General features: G+C 40.9%; 1 protein-coding gene across 3 annotated transcripts; it reads right to left on the bottom strand.

Annotated features, from left to right (window-relative positions):
* Positions 1 to 399: 399 nt before the first annotated feature.
* On the bottom strand, positions 400 to 21,741 carry LOC116046390 (voltage-dependent calcium channel gamma-4 subunit-like). 3 transcript variants are annotated; one of them, XM_031294738.2, is made up of 6 exons: positions 21,680 to 21,741; positions 15,904 to 16,224; positions 9,885 to 10,136; positions 5,779 to 5,862; positions 2,786 to 2,926; positions 402 to 1,784 (listed from the first exon to the last, which is right to left on the bottom strand). In XM_031294738.2, the coding sequence occupies exons 2-6, from the start codon at positions 15,932 to 15,934 to the stop codon at positions 949 to 951; spliced, it is 1,344 nt and encodes a 447-aa protein (XP_031150598.1). In that variant the 5' UTR covers positions 15,935 to 16,224; positions 21,680 to 21,741; the 3' UTR covers positions 402 to 948. The 3 variants fall into 3 exon arrangements, with proteins under 3 accessions (XP_035849159.1, XP_031150598.1, XP_031150599.1); XM_031294739.2 differs by lacking the exon at positions 21,680 to 21,741 and adding an exon at positions 21,360 to 21,616; XM_035993266.1 differs by lacking the exon at positions 21,680 to 21,741 and having other exon boundaries at positions 400 to 1,784; positions 15,904 to 16,024.
* Positions 21,742 to 22,140: the final 399 nt, after the last annotated feature.

Below are 22,140 nucleotides of genomic sequence, written 5' to 3' on the forward strand. Positions count from 1 at the left end.
CTGTTCTCTTTAAAACAGAAATGTAACAGAATTGTGGCTTATGCCATCTGGCAACTTTTTTATAATTATTTATTATGTTTAAAAGTTTTAGAATAACAGAAAGCATTTTTTTCTCCAGATTTGGTGGTTTCCAGGTTCAAACTGGACGTCTAAATGTGTAAAAACTTTCACTTTTAAACAAGTTCAATTTGAACCAAGATGTCTGGTGACTTACAAATCACAAAATGAAAGCTCAGTAGTCCCTTCTTGTTAATGTGAAATTGTAGTTAAAGCAACACTGAAGCACATTTCCTCTTCGGTCCCCCTACAGGTTGGAAGTGGAATTGTCCATTACCGCTGTCGTAATGTCTCATTATGTCTCATTCGAAATACAGATTCGCTACCCGATCTGGCAAACTTGCATAATGTAATGTAATGGACAATCCCGCTTCCAACCTGTAGGGGGACCGAAGCAGGAATAGTGCTTTAGTGTTGCTTTAAATCCCCACAGCAGCTGAAAAAAATTGTAGAAGGGGAGAGTAAATAACTACTGAGCTCCCCCGCCTCCTCAGCAAGGCGCTTCACCCCCAACCAGCAGCAGGAGACTGGTTTTACTGGGAAGCTCCCAGTTGTGTGTGTGTGATTTTGTGCATCAACGAAAAACCATTTTCCTCATGCCGAAGCCTCCACTGCACCATTGCTGTATAATTAACTCAAAAACAAGTGTTGGTAGCTAAAGTCATGACCATTTTAAGGCAGTTGTCATGAATTTGCACATAATCTCAGGTGCTCTATGACTGTTAATGATATTGGTAAGTAATTATGGCAGCTAGATACCCCAGGCTCAAGGACAGAAACATTACCTTTGAAGTGTCACCCACACATTTTCAGCCCTACTCTTGCTCTCTCTCAACTCAGATATCTCTAACGTCTCTTAAACCCTCTCTCCCGCCTCTCTGAGGTTTAGTTTTAAACTGGCGTAGTTTTCCTGTTAAGTGTATCTGAGTTGCTATCCCTGTCTCTTTTGGCCGTCAGTCGGTCCAGGGTTCCCATGTTGCCCCTGTCCCTCTCCATGGTGGCTGTAGATATCGGAGCCGGCTGGGCCGGTGTGACGGCGGACGTGGAGGTATTCAGAGGTGCTGCATTCTGGGCTACAGCCGCCGCCGCCGCCAAATTGGACTTGGAGTGAGATGGGAGTGTGCCACTGCTTATCGCCCCTCCTCCTCCTCCACCACTGCCGCTGGAATCTTTTGGAAAGTAGTTGTGGAGTTGGTACAGTGTGGCGCGGTCCACTGTGCCGTAGAGAGGTGGAGCGCCGCCTCCCAGGCTGCCCATCTTGGAGTCCCTCGTTAGGGTGTACATGGAGATGTCGCCGCCTCCACTTCCACCGCTGCTGGTATGGTGCGGGTTTGGCAGAGTGGCCACGGAGAAGGGTGGAGCAGAGGGCGGCAGGCTGAAGGTCTTGGACGTGCCAATGGGCGAGGTCTCCTGTGAGCGCGGTGGGTCGGTGGAGCGCGAGCTGGAGCGAGAGCGTCGTCTGAAGCGGTAGCTGGGCAATCGCAGCATGGCATGCGTGGTGCTCTTGAAGAGGTCGGTGCGAGAGCGGCAGCGCAGCTCCTTGTTCTTCTCGATGTAAATGTTTACAGCGAGGACGCCCACCATCTCGGCCAGGATGAAGGACAGGCCACCAAAATAGAAGGACCAGCCGTAGGAGTAGTGCCACTTCTTGTCCTCATCTTTCTTAGGGGAGATGTCGCTCAGTGCTGCTGAGATGTACACGATCACTCCGATGATGTTACTGAGGCCTGAGGAAATATACAAGACTTCTACTGTAAGTGCTCCTCTGAGACACATTAACCTGCAGCTTTATTAAATTGTTTTCCAGGCAGGGATACTAAAACAGTTTTCAACAATTATACAGAGAAGAGGCAGGCGCAATATGAAAATCAATCTGCATATCATACATAAGAACCTCTTCTATCAGTCTGTCTGTCTTAGACTGGTAGATTTAGAGGTCCAATATGTAAAACAATTACTGTATTTAATTGAAAATGATCACAATATGTCATCATATATTAAGGAAACATAAGTTGTAATACTATGTTTTCTGACAATAATGCTAAAGCCAGTATTTGCTCCTTTGAAATTTCCCTTCCGGGACGGAATGTCTGTTTTTATTTTTCACCTGTGTGTTATTGTCAACTGTCGATTTTGCCAACAGGCTGCAGCAATGGTAGCAGCAACCAAACAAACTGGATTAATGGAGATAGATTAATTCTACCTCACCTAAAAAAATCTCAGCATCTTTCTAAACAGCTGCATTACCAGAGACGTTGGTAAAACATGAGTAAATATTGGAGATGCATTTAAAAGATGGAGACAGCTTAGAGCCTAAAAAGACGCCGACTTGGCTAATTTCCTCCTAAACAGGCAAGCGTTGAGCTTCATTAATTTATATCATGGCTAACGTAGTAGGGATGGGCATTTTTCAATCATTTCAACATTCATGTGCTCGCATTAAATTATAATAAGTATTCAAGTTAGTTACTTGCAATAAAAATGAGACACAGCCGGTGAAGTGATCCAGACTGGTGCTAACGCCGCCATGCTAAGACACGCTAACTGCTAACGTTACCGGAGGACCAGGTCCAAGCAGAGCTAAAATACTAAAGCAGATTATGAGCTCCCATTTTAATAGAATTCTAACCCTCTTAACGGCAAGAATACCCACAAGAAACTTTATCTCCAAGCTGTGAGTCAAAGAACAGAGGTCTCTTTCAAAACCACAACAAAGCTGCAGTCTTACCTGCAGCTACAAAGAGGATCCCTCCACCGAGAATGATGTTTCTTTTGCTCTTGTAGAAGCTACTGGAAGCAACACACACTGCACCCAGCAGGAGCAATATGGCGCTGAGGATGGGGAAGATGCTGGAGGCTCGCACCACACCTGCAGATGAGGACACAGATACATTGACATGTGCACTGAAATGTTATTACCAACCTGGTTGTGTCTATATTTTTCTAATGTAGTACAATTAGTGAGGAGTGTTTTGAGGTTCAACACCATTTGAAGGTGCAAAGTTAACAGCCTTGTGACACGCCGGAGAGAAAAAGTGTTACCAAGACGTGCTATAGCTGACACTACTACTTGGCTCTGGAACACTCTCCTACAAAATATTTATTAACTAATGTGGCTTTGGAGGACAACACATGTGAACAGCTTGCATTAAAAACTGGGGCATAGAGTTTTAAAGACGTCGGGGGTTTGTCAGGCAAAGAGGGTCTCACGAACATGCAGTATTAGATTTGGGAGCATGTCTATGTTCCCCGGGTCGTATGTTCCCTGGGTCCTATGTTCCCCTCTTTGTATGAGACTGGGGAACATAGGACCCTTTTTCAAAAAAAGGGTCCTATGTTCACTGGTCTGTTACTTTTTCCACCATTACTGCCAAATTCCATGGCAAATAGGCCTATGTAGGCCTACGGGCTGTTTGCCATATAGGCCTAACCCTAACCCTAACCCCCTAAACCTAACCCAGGGAGCATAGGACCCGGGGAACATAGGGATGACCCCTTAGATTTAATCATTAGAAATGTAGGATCCAGTGTTTTTGGAGATTGATCCATATTAGGGACACAAAGTTAGAATAGCCTGGCTTCTTTGACTTGACTTTGATTTCTTTGAAGAACTGCATCTTGCAAGTCACAAAACTTTATATAATTGCAATTTTAAACTGCTGTAATACTCAGTGTTTGAGTCCATACATTTTAGATTGGATGCATGACAGTGTTGTAATACTCGAGATACATTTTTGAAGGTCTCGTCTTGTCTCTGGATTTTATTTCAAGACCGGTCAAAACCACAACTGCAGGGATTTCGCTAAATTGCCTGTGCATTGTCTGATTTAGGCCTATGTGTTAAAACTTGCAAATGCAACCAATAACTTGACTCATATCTAGTTTGAAATTTGTTACCGTAAACCCCCCCCTCTCTGCCCCCTTTACACACGCTCCCAAAAAAAAGTGAATGCAGGAGACAGGAGAAGAAGCCCTGGCTGTCTAGCACAAATCTAGTCTTGGACTTGACTCGGTCTCAACCCCCCAAAGTCTTGGTCTTGTCTTGGTCTCGACACACTCTGGCCTTGGTGACAACTTGGTCTCGGTTTAGGTGGTCTCGACTACAACACTGATGCATGACCATCACAAAGACCATTCAGGACCTTCAGTTTGACTGCAAAAGGTTGCATTACATCACCTAAAACCCCTCCCCTGATATTCCTCTGCAGACACCTCAAATATTTAAGCAGAAGTGATAACATAGAGAGACATTATAGGAGATTAAAATGCTGAATAGCTCTGGCAGGGACATGTGGAAACGCAGAGCCTTCAACTTCTGAAGGTGACTTTTCAAGCTGTGTTAGCTTTCGTTTGGCTCTGAAGGGGAAATATAATGCTGGGATAAGCAGATATTCACAGAAGCTTCTGTCAGACATGTCAAACACTGGTTGCAAATTATTCTCTAAAGTTGTTGTTTAAGAGGAAAAGGGACTGTGTGGGTGGTGTTTGTCTCTTCAGCACAATGTATTGATTATAGATGAGTAGCTGATAAGAAAGATTGCTGAGCTGTAGGAGGGTTGTGGTGATTTTCTGAACTTTGGGTTGCTCAGGGGACAAACCCCAAATAATAAGTCAGGTGATAATTAACTCCTCCAAAGAGGTCGAACTTTAGGTCCTATTTTGGGGTTTTGGACTTTTGTTAAGGCCAAACAAGCAATTTTAGGATGTCACTTTGGGCTCTGAGAATTTCTTTTCACTATCTTTTGACATTTCATGAACAAAACAATGCTTGTATTTCTTTATTAATACATAAAATAAATGGCAGATTAACCTTAAATGAAAATTGTTAGTTGCATGTCAAAAACTCGTTAATAGATTTCAGTGTGCTTTGGTGGAAAGTGTGTTGATGGACCAATGGAAGAGGCTTTAAATTTTATTAAAAAGATTTCTTAACATTGCGAGATAAGGCATTTGTCATTTAACCTTTTCACTGTTTCCCCATCAACTTGGCTATGACTCATTTAAATTGAAAACATCTGGAGCATGTACCCCAAGGATGTCCATTACTCTGACTTTAAACATGTTCTATTACTAAAAGAAATCTAAAAGATTGTGCAGCCTTTGGTTTAGTAAAATACTTCATGTTCAGTCAATGTTGAACAGCAAAGCAGACATGGAAATCTATAGTAGCATTGCAGCCTCCTTCACGGAAATAGATATCTTTATATAATATATCGATGGAACATATACTTTGTAAACCAAAAGGTTAAGGGCTGTACGAACAGAATTTGCTATCACAATGGAGGCAGGATGTGAAACCTGAATCCTGAGCTGAGAATAATCCATTAGTGAAGGCTGTTCTTTCAATCCATCTGTGAAAAAAAAGCTTTCTGTACACCCCCAGACTCCCAACCCCAAGCACCTGGGCATTTAAGCACACACACACACACACACACACACACACACACACACACACACACACACACACACACACACACACACACACACACCTCCACGAACACTTTGCTTGAATCTGACATCTGTGCATTGATGTCCGCCCACCATCCCCTTCTGTCCTTCCTGTATCCGTATGTGATGGAGCCTGTAGTGTGTGAATGTGTGTTGTGTTCTGTTCAGATGCGTGTATGCATACCGTGTGTAGTGCAGGCAAAATGTGTGTGTGTGTGTGTGTGTGTGTGTGTGTGTCTGACGTTCATTTGTAAATGCGTGTGTGTCACTCACGCAGCAGATACTCTGCAGAATCTTGGTCGTAGTCAGCGTCGTCTGGGAAATGATCGATCTGGGAACACACACCTCGCTTCAAGCCTGAAACACAACAGAGAGGAAGAGGAGGAGAGGGTGAGGAAGAGAGGAAGATCGGTAAAAGACAGAAATGGCAGAAATGGTAAAAAAGCAACTGAGAAGAGGAGAATGAGGCAGAGAGAAAATAATGGGGAAGAAAGTGAAGACAGACATGGGAACGACCAACAATTACAGAAAGAAAAAGGAAAAATGGTGAGAGGGGAGGGAGAAAAAAAAGGAGGAAGAAAGGTAAATGGCACGAGAACAGAAAGAGAAATAGAGATTGAGAGAGAGAGAAATGAAGGAGATGAAGATAGCAGTAAACAAGCTAACAGATGTTTACGCTGTGACAAGACAGTCAGATGAACAAATGACGAGAAAGCAAAACAATAAGATACAAAAAGTGGAAGGTTAAGAGAGCAAGAAAGACCCGGGCTCTAAGGGTCTGTAAGAAAAAATGAGCGATTGTACAACAGAATTCATTAAGATGCCTCGGTGGTATTACCATCCCCCGATCAGACAAATAGCTGATGAATAGTTGTTGATTAAGAGTGGGTTAAGGTTAGGGGTAAGGGGTCAGAATGCTAACAATCACATTGACAATGTTAACACGCTGATGATTAGCGGGTTTAAAGTTTACCATGTTCAGCATGATAGCATGCTAATTTAACAAAAGTACAGCTGGGACTGAATGCAGTTTTTTCAGGTATTTGATCAAAGTGTTGGAAAACATAAAAGTTTTGACCTGATGGTGCATGAAAAGTTAAAGTTAATAATCTGTAAAATCGTCATTTAAACAAATGCCTGTTAAGTCACTATCTATTGTCGAATGAGTTAACACACAATGGTGGTTGAGCCTTTGGCCTGCTGATGAAAGCCCTTACATTTTGAACTGTAAGTATTTTGAACTGGGTGTCTGTGGCAACATTCCCGGGAAAAATCACTAGTTTTCTATCACCAAGCAGTGTTTGGTCCGCCAGAAAGGGTAGGCAGAGCTAACAGACTCGCTTTTCAACTCACTTGCGTGTGAAGCGGCCTACTGTTTTTTTCTGGTCCCTGCTAGCGTTGTCAGTAAACGGTTACTATGACCAAACAAACAAAGAAAAGAGCAAAGACTGATGAAACTTAAAAAAAAAAGAAAGTGAAAGTGAGATCCAAAAAACACACCTACAATTGCTGGTTATCGCCATAGGTGCTGCCAAAAAGAACGAAGCGGAGATCTTCGAGATCATTACTTTAACGGATCACCAAAGTTATGAGAATTCACCCTGAGGGCGACTAGTTATCTGTACCAAAGTTCACGGCAGTCTAGCCAATAGTTGCATATTTCACTCAAAACCGCAAGTGTCAACCTTATGGTTGCGCTAGGGGAAACTTCAGGGCATCACCAAAGTCATTAGGATTCACCATCTGGGGACCATGAACCTATGTATAACATTTCATGTTAATCCATGTTGAGATATTTCAGTCTGGGCCAAAGTCAAATACCGACCGACCGACCGACCGACCGACCGACCGACCAACATTATTATCCCTTGAGTCATGCCGCCAGCATAGCTATACAAAACCTTTAAAAATATAATCTTTATAAGAATGGCAGTGATTGGATACGAAGGCAAATTATTTGAATCTATGGAATTTTATCTCCTGACTTGGAGATAAAATGATTCTTTCATGACGCCCAAATAAGCTAGAATCAAATTAACAATCACAATCTGTAATTTCCTTTTAAACGAATATTTCCTCCTCTCTGTAATGTACAGTTAGATGGCTTTTCACTCCTTCCACCATGTGTCATTTCTAGACATACATAATGCTTTAGCCTTGGAAGAACAGCAGCCTGATTCTGTTTTGTCTTGTGAATCATGACAGAAACTGCATCTGCACACTTACATTTTATTGAGAGGGACTATTTGTTTACCATGACAGCTATTTATGCATCTCATGGACAAAAAAAAACCACCAAGAGGAAAAGAGAGATTTCTCTTGCAATAAAGACATGAAAAAAAATGTGGAAAGGACACTTGAGTACACACACTCAAACAAACAAAAGTCAGCCAAGGAAAACCTGAAGCAAAATCTGATCTTTTCAAGACAGACTATAGCATACATCATGGACGCAATGGGACCGAATAATTAATCTAAAAGGACCAGAGAAATCCAACAAATGGGCCCAGTAGACTAGCCTGGCTCCGCCCTCCTAAGTACTTCCGCTCAATTTTCATTTTCCTTCAGTACTGGGTTTGCGGTATATTTTTGGGTTTTCTCCGGCCAAATATCTGACTTCAACAGAGTACCCGCCTTCTAGGAAGTTAACACTTGTCAATGGAGAGTGGCCACACACTCTGTACAAATGAAATGTATGAGAGTCTGATAGGACCAGGCTACCAGTAGACAGTGGATTGGCATGAAAGGGCAAAGTACTAGTAACACATTGGATGATTTGTAAAGAAGCTGCCAGGCAACAACAAAAGTCAATGAGACAGGTATATGACAACCTGGCAATGCATGTCACACCACAAACAACAAGAGGTCTTTCCATACAAACTAACTATTAAACGTGATGAACTCATTCTGTTGATTTATTTATTTATTTTATGAGTTGGCTCCTGTTTGTGCGTCTACTAAAATAGCAGCATATTTGGGATGCATGCACATTTACTGTGTTTTTACTTGTGTGTATATGGGGGAGGGGGAGATCAGTTGTTGTTGGAGCAGTTAGGCTTGGGAGTGATGTATGTATTTGTGAATGTATTTTGTGTTTTGTATTTACTGTTTCATTGTTTTAAGGACCAACTCAAAAATGAGATGATTCATCTCAAGGGGTTATCCTACTAATAAATACATCTAAAAAAAACTTTTGAAGCTAAAAAAACAACAGATTTCTTTTCGTGTCAGTTTTGATTGCACACAGAGGAAACAAACGCAGTGTAAAGGCTGCTGCTGTCTTGTTTATGATGATTATATGCCTCAACATAATTGTGGTAATTCACTGGTGTTAAAATGCAACTTGTCGCACCTTAAACACACAAGAACCTTTTTAAGAGAACGCTGCGGCCTGGAAACCTCATCTTGTATATGTGTTAGAGTGTTGTATCTGTCCTGTCCTATTAAAACCTGCCTGTCAGCTGCAGCAAGGCAGGAAAACTACTTGATCAGTCACTGGATGAGTCACCACTCATATCTGAGCTCTGGGGCATTGTGATGAGCTTCATGTTGAATGTATAGCATGAGTGTATACCTGTAAGTGTTTGTGTCCTTGCATGCAAGTAAAAGAACAAGTGCAGCAGGGGACAATGAGGTAAAGCTCAGATGCACACAGCCTGAATTCCTCTAATCGGGATTTTGCAACAATGCCAAAATAGAGCAGTAATGTAAACACAGGGGATCACATCAGATTTTATTCTCACCTTTCACATGATCTTCAAGCTAGAATTAATGTTTTTAAGACACGCCTTAAGACACACTTTTATTTTCTGGCTTTTCATTTTGTTTAACCTGGTTTCTAATCTTTTTTCTTTTTTGTCGGATTTCATGGGTTTCAATACGTGTTGTTTCTATTAGAATCTTCTTGTATTTCCTATTATCTATGTTTATATGTGTGTTTTATGCTTGTATACATATGTTTTCGTCTTTGTAAAGCACTTTGGTGCAAACGTGTTCGTGCAAGTGCTATATAAATAAAATAAACTTAGTTCCACAGGCATTAGCTTATTTGACAGCGACATTTTAAAACCTGCACCTTACCAATCATTCTCATAACTGACCTTCATAACGAATTAAAAAGGTTAAAGAGCAGATCAACAAAACAGAGGAATAAACAAAAGGAGAACAATAGATTGTGTGTGCGTTTATGTGCAAAGAGAACACCTATTAATGTCTGTTCTGATTACACTGATGAGCACACTGACCTCAACAAGACCCTCCAGTGACCAGCACAAGAGAAAACGCACGCCCACACACACAACCCCCAACGTATCCAAAGGTTTCCACAGCCTCCCACAGATTCACATGCATGAACATACAGTACATACGACCAGCTGTACCTTCCAGGCAGCAGATCCTCCAGAGGCCGGAGTGGGTAAGTGCCCCAGGGTCTTTCTTGTCCTTGTTGTTGGAGTCCTCCTGGGAAGAGTTGGCTGTGCTGTTGCAGATGAAGGCGCGGGCGTACAGCCAGTAGTCTGTACCAATAGCTACCGTCATTAGGGCAAAGGCCGCGAACGCTCCCATGGTGGTCAGCAGCACCTGGATGCCCCGCTCACACCACACCATCGCTGGGCGCGGAAGGAAACTGATATCTGACAAGACAACAGACACGGAAATCAGATGTCTAAAGTACATACAACACATGAGAAAGCTTTGGTTCAAACTATGCCAAGCAGTATATTTCCGGTTTCATTTCCGGGATTGTTCAGGTGCTGCTGGAAATTCCGCCTAATGTCCCTCATTTTGGCCGGATGTCTGTCACCTTCCTCTTTCTTTGTGTTGGCATTCTAAACTCCGGTGGACTATGGTTAACTGCTCCTCAGATCTCTGCAGGATAAATCCAGACAGCTAGCTAGACTATCTGTCCAATCTGAGTTTTCTGTTGCACGACTAAAACAATATTTGAACGAACACGTTCCACCAAAACAAGTTCCTTCCTGAGGCTGTTTTTCAGCGGCACCGTTGCTCCGTCCGGCGCTTAGCACTGCCCAACACAATTAGGATTGGTTTAAAAAAATGCCAATAAACCAGAGCACGTTTTTCTCCCATCCCAGAATGCTGTTTGGATTAGCCTGACCCTCCTTCTCAGCGCTGTGGAGGAAGGTCTGGCAATGTGAGACTAATGCCAAGTAACCGTTGGTGACTAGAATTAATATCATTTTTTGATGATTCAAGGTTAGTGCTGTTTTTCTTCTTTACAGTATGTTTACTTAAAGAATCTTCATCATTAGTGGTCCATTACTAATCAACTGTTTATTATATCTGTATACCACAGCTGTAGTCTTTTATAGTAGATTTCTGTTTGGTTTTATTAGATGTATCATTCATGATCCATCTACATCTATCAATCTACATAGAGAGCTGAAACACGTTCCCATAATGCTGCTTCTACAGGATAACATAAGTCACTAGTTACCAGTATCGGATACATAATACAATTCATTTGTATGGCATTCATTCTGTGTGTATTTGTTCATGATAGCAATTACATCGCATCCATACAGGGTTAGTAGTATATACAGCTGCTTAAAAGGAATGTGTAGTTCAGGTATCAGACTCGGTATTGGGAAGAAAAAAATGGTATTGGAACATCTCTATAAGTCATCTAGAGTCACCCAACTATTGATGTTAAATTTTCATCAACAATTTAGAGGTGCATTGTCAACTCTGAGAAAAAAGATGCTGTTACATAATCTATTATCTTTATCACCCTGTGTCTAGCAGGAGTTGCATCACAAGCACCTGAACATTTCTCCTTCTCGACCCTTTTATCCACCAATAACTCTTGATTTACTGCAGCATAACCTCCAAAAGAAAGGTCTTCAGAGGTCGATCACGACATAAAAACATTTTCTGTCTTGAGTATTTTTTACTTTGACATTTTAAATGTGCTGTGACACTGGACACCAGATGGCAGATGCCACAGGTGGGGTGGAGGATACAGAGTGTCTTAAAAAGTACATTGGCTTGAATAATTTTAAGTCCTGTTTGCACAGTAATCATGGATGTGCTGACAACAATTAACCACATGATGTGATTACGATTATGTTTGATGCTGAAGAAAATTTAAAAAACATTCCTGTAACATGTCAAACAAGTTACAGGAAAGGCCTTTTTTAAAATGTTTTCCACATGGACAAAAGTAAGTTTATTGTTGAGATCTTATTGTCGGTTCCAGCTGTGGTGTCAGGAGAGATTCTGCACTGTTAGAAAAGTCCGTAGAAATAGGGGCTAATATACAGTGTTAATATGAAGGAATTATCTGTAATGAGGTGTTTTTATGTATTTTGAATTTTTGGATTAACATGAATGTCCGTTTAAAGGTACAGAGGATATACTGTAAATCACAAAATTTTCCGTTTTTGGATTGACAGAAATGTCCGTAAACTTAACGGAAAAGGTACTGGTAATTTTCTGCCAGGACATTATCTGTTTTTCTATGGATTATTATTTTTATTATTTTTTACAGTGTGTTATGTCAGTCTCAGGTCTCTACTGTAATAAGTTATTGATTATTTAACCTGTACTAAGGTTATGGTCACCTTATACGGATCAATCACTGTTTGCCTTCAGGTTATTGATTTCAAGACTGTAACTAACATAGCTAATTAATCCATGCATTTCAATATTCAGACTTTTACTTACGTCATTTATTTCCACAAAGTAAAAAAATGCCCTCAGAGTTTGAAATTAACAATGAAATGCTAAAGGTATGGCATGTAACCACTTTTGCAGTCCACCCTGATCACAATTTATGCATTGAACTGTCAAATATTTATGCATTAATAGAACTACTGTCCCCCATGGGCTACCATGGGTGACTGGTGGGAGCTGCTGGAGGGGTTGAGTCTTTCCATTGTATTCTTGGTGAGCACACTGGAGCGCTTTTTAAATCAAAAAAACAGTGTACACAGCCTGAAGCGGTAAATAAATGTTGGCAGCACACAGCAGAAGAACAAAATGCCAACCTCATGCATCAACAAAAGTAAAAACAAAATCCAATATTATAGAAATGAACAGTGGAGGATGGAAGATGGGCTGCCGGGAGACATATAAAATGCTCCCTGATAAGTCTGTCAATGAGTTTCCCCAGGAAAATTTAAATAAAGTTAGAAAATCCATTACTTTATAGATCAGTGGATTGTCACAGCAGGAAGGGCACATTTTGTGTCAAAACCTAGATTTAGAGACGTTAATATGAACAGAGTTTGCAGGTTTAAAAGAAACATTTGGAATTTAGTTGCTGATAAGATCAATTAGGACTTCAGGTGAAACGGAGAGGAACAAAGACACCACAGGGCAACTGCAGAGGAGCAAGAAAGAAAAGGAAGCAGGGTGCAGAGGTTTATGTACAGGAAGGTAAAATAGACAAGAGAGGAGTGGATGATGAGGCGAGAAGAGACGAGTGGAGAGGAGAGGAAAGAGGAGAGACGAGACATACATCGAAGCTGAGAGATGAACAGTGAGAGGGATGACAAGAGGGAAATTGAGATACAACACGTCTGTTGTAGTTCAGGAAACAAATAAAACATTCAAGGAAGAGATGAGGGAGGGCGGATCTGCATCATTTAATCATTTAGTGCCTCAATAGGATTTCAAACCATTTAAATGGGCTGTGATATCTGTTCTGTTCATCCGTTCCACACATGTAAACAATTGAACGCACAAAGAATATCAATCCCAGCCTTTTAAACTATTTGGCTTATTCTGCGGGCTTGAGGGGTGTTTCCATAGCAACACAAATCCCAAAATAACAGAGACCACTGGTATTCCGACCCTGAAATTGACCCGCCTGCTGCAGGTAAGTCCCAAAATGACTGCAGAAAGACATCATTGCGCTTGGTGGTAAAGTGACACCAATCCGACAGAGGATGAATAGTTTTAAGTCTAGAAATATATATATTTTTTTATGTTTGATTTTTTCTTTTTTAAATTCATTGTAATGCACTTAATGCTATACTTGTGTTGATGTATTGTCTACCATTTTTTCATGGTGTAATTTGGTCTGGGTAGCCAGCTGATTATAACAGCTGCAACACATCCTCATACATAAACGACATTATAGGTCGATTTCCAAAGACTCCCAAAATGACACATACGACCGTTCTATTTACTGCCGCACGGTGGCGGTTTAATCATGTTTTGAAACGGAACTAGTTAAGTTTAGGCATCAAAATACTTGGGTCAGGGTTAGGGTTAGGTGAGTCATGTGAAACTACTAAAATGAGGATGTAACGTAACTTCACAGAAACTCGGTTCATTTCAAAATTACAGTTTACTTTTTGTTTGACCCATCCACCACCCACGCGGAATTTGGCGCTCTTATACTTTGTCACCTCACTTACTGGTTTGCGCTCCGATAATTACTACAGCCATGAGACGACGCAGCCACGAGACGTCGCCGCCCAACAAGAAACGTATTTGTGGGTCGTTTTGAGCTGCTTGCAAAAACGACCCACATGGTCGTTTTCCGGGTAAGGACGGGCTGGGTACCTGTTTCTAATTTTTCCTTTACTTAAACCTTTTTTGTAAGTTGCTTGTTCGTCTATTTCTCACTTCCGAATCTGTATTCCTATCTGTATCTATAAATGTAATCATTTGTGGAAATTAACTAAACCTAAACCCTAAACTTGTTGTTTGGTGGTGTTTGTATCCAGTATCAAAATGTTGCTTTGTTTCATTTGATTTATCATCAGTGAACGAGATGGTGAGAGGAGGCATCAGCAGCACGGAAACTTCCTAAAGTGTCTCTGAACAAAAAACTTTGTAGATTAAAAATGTAAATTTCAAATTACAGTTGAGTTGGAAAAACCATCATAAGTATTTATACAGAGTGGCATTAAATAGTTACATTTTCTGTTTGTCTACAGAACTTCAGTCAAGGCGATAATGTCAGATTTCAAACATGCTTGAGTGATCAGCTAAATTACATCAAGTCAATTTCATTTGCGATCAACTTCATTGTATCTCCGTACAGCATACGACACCCTCTGTCCTGAGACACAATGAAAATGTGTCACGTTTTTCAAAATTAAACTCTTTTACCACCCTGCTTTATGTTAAAGTGAAGTCTAAACTTGAGCAGCACATTAACCTGACAACATGGCAGTAATAGGGGCTTCTTCCATGTTTACACTGGACTGGTCCAGTCACATCTTTGCATCTTTTTTGGGATACGAACAAAGGCTTCTGATTAAGTACAACCCTCTAAATAGACACTGAGGTCTTCTTTTGTTTTGTTTTTGCGCATTTTAGGCCTTTATTTTTATAGGACAGCTGAAGACATAAAAGGGGAGAGAGAGGGGGAATGACATGCAGCAAAGGGCCGCAGTTCAGAGTCGAACCCGTGGCCGCTGCGTTGAGAAGTAAACCTCTACAACTGGGCGCGCACTCTACCAGGTGAGCTACCCAGGCGCCCGCACTGAGATCTTCTTAACTGTTCTCCACCAATCTTTAATTTTAGTCAGTCATTGTTTTTTTTGCGTTGCAACAAGCTGTAACATTGATGAACATAGATGGGTATGTTGAATTGTATAGTTTTTACAAAAACTGGACTAAGTGTGTCAATATGCTTTAAGTTGCAGTGACAAAGCCAGTTCAGGCAATTCAATTTAAAGGCTTAGGGTCAACCCTAAAATTGTATGGTCTTATATATAAAAAACTAAACCTAGTTGCATCCAGTGTAGACAATAAAAGGGGTGACACAGCACTTAGTATCCTGGCTTTACTTGATCCTGATTGGTTAGCCTCGTCAAAAAATGTATGAGATCCAACCAATCAAGGCTACTTTTTGCATTTGAAAAAAAAAAAAAAAATCCGTTGTCCAGAGTAACACTGCATGTAAAAATCAACATAATGAAAACAGATTGACATTTTAGGTTTCAGTATTGCAATAGCTGTTCAATTAAACCACCACTAATTCAGTTCTTTACAGCATGTTCCCTGAATGTTGTTAACTGACTATGTATCAGCAGCACTCCCTTCAGTCATCTCCATTCTAAATAAGAGGAAACATTTAGCTTGGTTACACAAATGCCAGCGCAGATTAATCAAAACCACTTGCCCTCTGAATCCAGACCTCTGTTAACATCTGCACTCCAGTGTGTGTGTGTGTGTGTGGTTTCCTGCACAATCGTGTTTGTCCATGCTTGTTTGTGTGTGTTTCAATGTGAATATCTATAAACATGTTTGTATGTGTCACTTATGCGTGTGCATACAAGAATCCACATGTGCATCCGGTGGTTTGTCGATTGTGTATGCACATGCACGTGTGCCTCTGTGTGTGTGTGTGTGTGTGTGTGTGTGTGTGTGTGTGTGTGTGTGTGTGTGTGTGTGTGTGTGTGTGTGTGTGTGTGTTACCTGAGGGCATGTTTCTGCCTTTCGCCTCCATCTCTTCTCCCCCTTGATGCTGCTGCTGTTCTTCTTCTTCGTCGGTGAAGAGCGCTCCGTAGCCCCGGTCCGAGCCGCCTCCATCCACCGTTTATCCTTCGCTTTCTCTCCCTTTCCCTCGCTCCTCTGCTTCTCCTTTCTTTTCTTATACCTTCTTTCTTCCTCCTCCTCTCTTCTTCTCCCTCTCCTCTCTTTACCTTGAACACTCTGTGTGTCCTTTCCAGCAAGCGGGGGATACTTCACTTGGTGTCCTCTCCTCTCATTGAATTGTCATGGCAGTCATCTTAGCCACTGAGAGAAGGAAGATAGAGGCGGAGGGGGGTAAAGAGCAGATGAGAGTGTGAAAGGAAAGACAGAAAGAGAGGGAGAGAAGCCAAAGACAAGGAGAAGATGAGAACGAGATAAGAAAGAGTGACAGGAAGAGATGAGAAGAGGAGATAAAGGGGGGAAAAGGATGCATTCGATTAACGAACGTGTCATGAGCCTTGAAACCAGACAGAAGCATCTCCCATACAAACATGTTTTTGATGACAATATGTCTTTGAATAAACAAACAAACAAATAAAAAACCTGATGCCGATGGGAGAAAATGAGCCCCCTGTCAAACAAGAGAAGCTGGTTCGCCTCTACAGAGAGAGGGAGAGAGAGATATAAACCAATAGAAAAGAACAGGCGATGCAAGAGAGCGTGCTCTATTCCATTGCCATGGCAACAGTGAATTCCAAAGTCTATGGTGGAGCTGGCGAGTGCCTGTGTGTGTGTTTGTGCGTGTTGGGGGAGTAGAGGGATGGATGTAACAGCTGAGACAATTTTGCTGAGATTGAAAAAAAAAATGCATGTGAATTTCATTGGTGTGTAGAAAAGATGATGGATTTACACACACACACACACACACACACACACACAGGTTTATGTTCAGGATGTACACAGTTGCATACAGTACACGAGGAATGAACATTCACAGGAGAGATGACAGACGTGTGAGTCATTAGCACTGTGTCACAGTGTCTCGGCACGTTTCATCCATCCAACTTTCTTCCTGTTGGTGCGATGGCTTAATCACAAGCATTTATTACCGTTTTATGCTTTGAAATGCACAGTACAGATTTCTCAAAGCTGGAAGGTCCGGGGCAAGTAGGAAGTCGATGCCTTGCTTAAGGCATTTCAGCAGAGCGACTGCTTTCCTGCCTGAACCCACACACCACATTTCAACAAGCAGAGTTTTTCCTTAAGAGAAAATCCCTATCGGCACTGACAAAGGGTCAGGCTTTGCTACGTTTTCTTTCTGCAAGCTGTTGCCGAAACTGCAGGGCACCAAAAATCCACATGAAAGGCGTTAACAGCAACACAGCAGGGGATTCCGTCAACAGCGAATCTAGAGGCACTTCTGACCACAAACTCCCTTTGGAGACTCAAGAAAAACGACAGCATCAGTACTCCATTTTTAATGCCTAAATGCGACAGACGTCAACATTTCATTGACTAAGGACCTTTCCCAGATTTGTGAGATATGACTGTTGTACTACTGCGATGAGTTTATACAGCAACAAATCTGCATTAAGACAAAGTTTGGGTGGCAAAAGGGGTTAAGGAAGTGTGTAACTTTGACGTGGGAGACCGCTGCTGGCTTCAATTTCCTATGGACGATCAAAGTTTGTTTCCTTTAACCATTACCATAATTATAAGTATTTTCTTAAACCCCAAGCCATGATCTTTTCCTACACTTAACAGAGTTGTTTTTTAATCAAAAGCCTGAACAAACCATAACCCTCATAGTCAAATTAGTAAATATAATATTGATCTTTGGTAACTGTTTTGGAAGCTGGCTAAGCTAAGATCTAATAAATCCATTGGTACCAATCATGTCATGCTAGCTTGCCGGGAATGGGGCTAAATAATACTCCAAAGTTATGCTAAATTTTGGCGAGGGAAAACGAGCAAGGCCATTATATCTGAATGAAAATGGGTTCTAAGGGTACGGGTACCCACGAGTCTTCCCTTTACAGACATTGGGTATTGCCGTGGACTGCTGTTAGATTCCTGGCCTGAATTATTATCCCAGTCCGGCCGTGTTCGGAAAGCCTTGTCAAGCACTGTTGTCCTGCGGATGGAAGTGTCAGATCAAAAAAATGCTACCGGTCGCTCTGGAAGGCAATTACAAACAACCTATCTTGTCATTTAGTTTCGAGGACTTGTTGCCCATTTTGTCATTTTGTCCAAAATGTTTGGAACCGACACAAAACAGATCTGTGGAAAACTTGACGACAAACCAAATTACATAAATTCTGAATAAATTACGATCTAGTTCAAAAAGGCCCTGAACCATCAGAACCTGTCCGAAAAAGACTTAAGGATAATTAGGCCAACTCATGTGATCAAAGCTGATGGCCATATGGGAATTGACACACAGACAAAAGACCCATGACAAGCAGGAAACCTCCAAGGACATGATTAGATAATTGATAATAATTTGGACCTGGTCGCACTTGGGTTCCGCTTTGGGTCTTGGTCAATAAAAACCACAAGGACCCATGAAGACCTCCAGTCTGTACTGTTGGTGAAAGATTAACAGCAAGAAAGGTGTGACTTATGGTTACAGTCTCTGCCTATGCAGCTGCCTCTCCTTTGATGAAATATTAACACTGACGCCCCTGTAGGCAAAATATGACTAGATTTGAATAGTTTAAGAAATGCTTAGGATGCACTGGAATCAATTAAATGATCTTTCAAAAAGACAAAACCCGACAAAAATCACCAGCGATGATGGACTCAGTTTTTTATGTAAAAGCACGCCCAGCTTATTATGTGAAATCACAAACTGGGGGGTTGCAACAGAGAAGAGTCTCCTATTGCATCCCTTTTAAATAAGACTCCAGATTCTGCTGTTGTGGAGTCACTAACAGGAACTGTTCTCAGTGAACAGAACGTAATGACTCAAAATTACAGGCAGAAATCAAAGCTTTTCATGGCAGCAAGTGAGCAACAAGTCCATCCAGAGAAAACAGCACACACTAACGCTGGCTGAAACTCTTCAACACCTCCACCCCCGCCAGAGAATAATAAGAAATTTAATGTTGCCTTGCATGATTTTTGGCTGGTTAAACCCTTTAAACTTGAAAAAATGTCCCAGTGAAAATGGCAAAGTGTGAAGTTTGCTCATGTAGCATTTAAACATATCATTTGTTTGGGTCCCATAGACAGAGAGAAAGCACTGATGTGTCATCCGTGATGTCACTGTCGGGTTTCTAAAGAGAAGTGCTGAAGTTTAGATTTTGGTTTCCGGGCTAGATGGAGTAAAATGTGGGATGAGCAAGCAACACAGCGTCACAGGCTGAGACTCTAGTCAGTTAAGCAAACATGCTCTTTAACATCTAAAAGACATCTTTATAAGTGAAAATGCTTGTGATTATTGCAAACTACTGAAAGCACGGTTATGGATGTTTTTGCCATCAGTGGATGAATGTTTTGAATTCCATCTCTTACCCAGTAGCATATTACAGAAATAGTCTAAATTGTGACAAAACCTTAGGGTAACTGCATCGCTCTAAGATCAGATATTTACACAGTATTTCAGACCCATACAACTGCAGACAGTATCTACAGACAGACTGTCGCTAACAATGTCAAACTGATACTAAACGCTGATTTATGAATAAAAAAAAAATCTAATCTAAATCCTGTCAGGGAGTTTTGTGGGTTTTGACAAGAATGAATTACATTTTTTTATTTTCAAATGTATTGTGAGAAACCTTTGCTCTGAATTAATATGTATTGCATTGCGTGTTCCAAAGTTATAGCAGTTCATGTCAAATACAACATGCCTCATCATTTTGGCAATTTGTTACAGGAAAGCTTTATAAAGTGCTGTGGGAATGAGTTCGAGTATCGAGTAAACAAGAGCGATGTTAACTTCCATGTTGGCCTACAAAAATGTCATTTTTCCAGAGAATTTCATAGTTTTTCTCACTGCAGAGTTTTATTGGACGGCCCATCTAGTGGTCATTAGGGGACTGCTGCTGGAAAAGTTATTTCACACTCAGCATTCGTCTGATTGCTTCTTTTTGAAAGCCCTGCAGGACCCCTGGGAGGGCCTGCAATCAGTGACAACAAACAATACAAAAACAGGAACTCAGACAGACACTCTCATGTTGTGCTCAAACCCCCTAAATAAACCTGCTTTTCAGGCTGACAGTGTAGATGTATGAGGCAGGTTCCTGTAGCACAACATGGAACAAACACATGCCAGAAAGGCTCGCCAGTGGCAGCACAAATGCACAATGCAGAGGATGAAAGTTCAAGGACAAATCAGCCATGCTTTGCATCATGAATTCAGCAAACGGTATGAATCCAGCCGTGAATACAGAGCAGCAGCAGAACACGGACGTTGTGGAGGAGCCGGTTGGAGCATTGCTGATGATTATAATAGGTGCATACCATATTGGTGAGCCACCATCAAGCCACCAAGTCTATCGAGAGATCAGAGGCGTGATAGTATGGTCCTGTGTACTTTGTTCAAGAAACTATTACACTATAATACCATACATACTGTACAAAATGTCTATTTTTAGGAAAATGTTGAAAGATTTTATGGATGCCACTTTACAGAACCACATTATGAGGACAATTTTAAGATTTGTTCTCCATTTCTCTCTCTCTCTGTGTTTAGAATAAACAATACTACACTTTGATAACTTAAATATAAAGGATTTTAAGGGATACATAATGTTTTATGAAAACATTTTAGTAGAATATTGAGTTTCACAGATAAACGGATTTTGCAGGAGTATTATGGGACCATTATAAAGATTTTTGTGTGCCTTGTGTTCCCTTTAAACTATACAATACACAATAGGACAAAGACACACCTTTCTGTGTTATTTGGCTACACATTAACATGCGTATTAAAGTAAAAGGGATGTTGAGAAAGAGAGTAGTTCATCTTTTTTTGTTGTGAATCAAATATATTGATATTGTGCACAAACACCAGCTGGAGCAAAGGGAAGCTGAATAGTTAGGAAGCAGGATCAGTTTGCTTCCCCTTAAAAATATTCAATAGTCAGTCAGAGAAATCTAAATCCAGACTCCCGGCTGGAGCCCACTCTGTACCTTCCGCCTGCACAGCAGATTCTGCACATACTACCACAGTCCTCTAACAAAAGACAGCACAGATTTGAAACATATTCGTCAAGTTGATGTTGTTATAATTTATTCTGATTATTTCCTCAAGGGAAAATCACTGCGTAATAATCATTCATATACATTGAGTTTCTGTGGTAATAAGTTTATAGTAACCATGTTGCCCTATGTGATGTTTGCATCTCCTGTTCCTTTGACATCTTCACAAACACTAAACAGCGTTGTCATGGAATTGCATTCTTGAATTGATCACATATTTAATCTTTTGTTTCCCCTAAGGGCTGCCTTACCTTGCAAAGCGTCGTCACACACTCATGTCTTCTTCACTTAGCTCTGCAATTTGCAGCTTTGTTTGATAAAAGCGGTTTTTATATACTTTTTTTTTTTTTTTTTACATGAACACCAATGCAAGGCGGTGCGCGGTCGTTTCCAGATGATTTTCATCAATAGTACAATGTGTACATGCGCTCCTCTCCAGCTCTAAGCATGCGTACGCCGGTCCGATTGATACGTTGATGTCGTCAATGCATGAAATATAGCAGTGTGATTCTGACACTGATATCGGTTTAATACATATTTTTGATCAGTTTATCATTCAATAAAAGCTTACCTTTGACGGCGAGGCGCATGAGTGTCTGTGCGAGTTAGTGAGAGAGAGAGAGAGAGAGAGAGAGAGAGAGAGAGAGAGAGAGAGAGAGAGAGAGAGAGAGAGAGAATAAGAAATCAATGTAATATGTACATGTCCGAAATACAAACACATAATCAAATATTTCCAAAGATTTGAAAATATTGGCTTCACTTTATACCCTGAGGCGTATGGCATGGCTAGCAGCTAAATACGTCTTCTCCTGCTACAGCAAAAATAATTACTGAGAATTGTATATGTTTATATTAGCATTATAATTTGTGTTTTGACTATTATTATTCTTGTCAACATGCTACTTATTGAGGGACATGCACAGTATTTGTTTATCTTCAATGATATCATCATTGTTATAAATAGTTGCAGATGTATTTACTCCTTGTTGGTTTTTTCCTATGCTTTGGCAACACATGTATTGATTTTGTCAT

This window comes from Sander lucioperca, chromosome 16 (genome assembly GCF_008315115.2).
Source record: "Sander lucioperca isolate FBNREF2018 chromosome 16, SLUC_FBN_1.2, whole genome shotgun sequence".
NCBI classification, from domain to species: Eukaryota; Metazoa; Chordata; class Actinopteri; order Perciformes; family Percidae; genus Sander; species Sander lucioperca.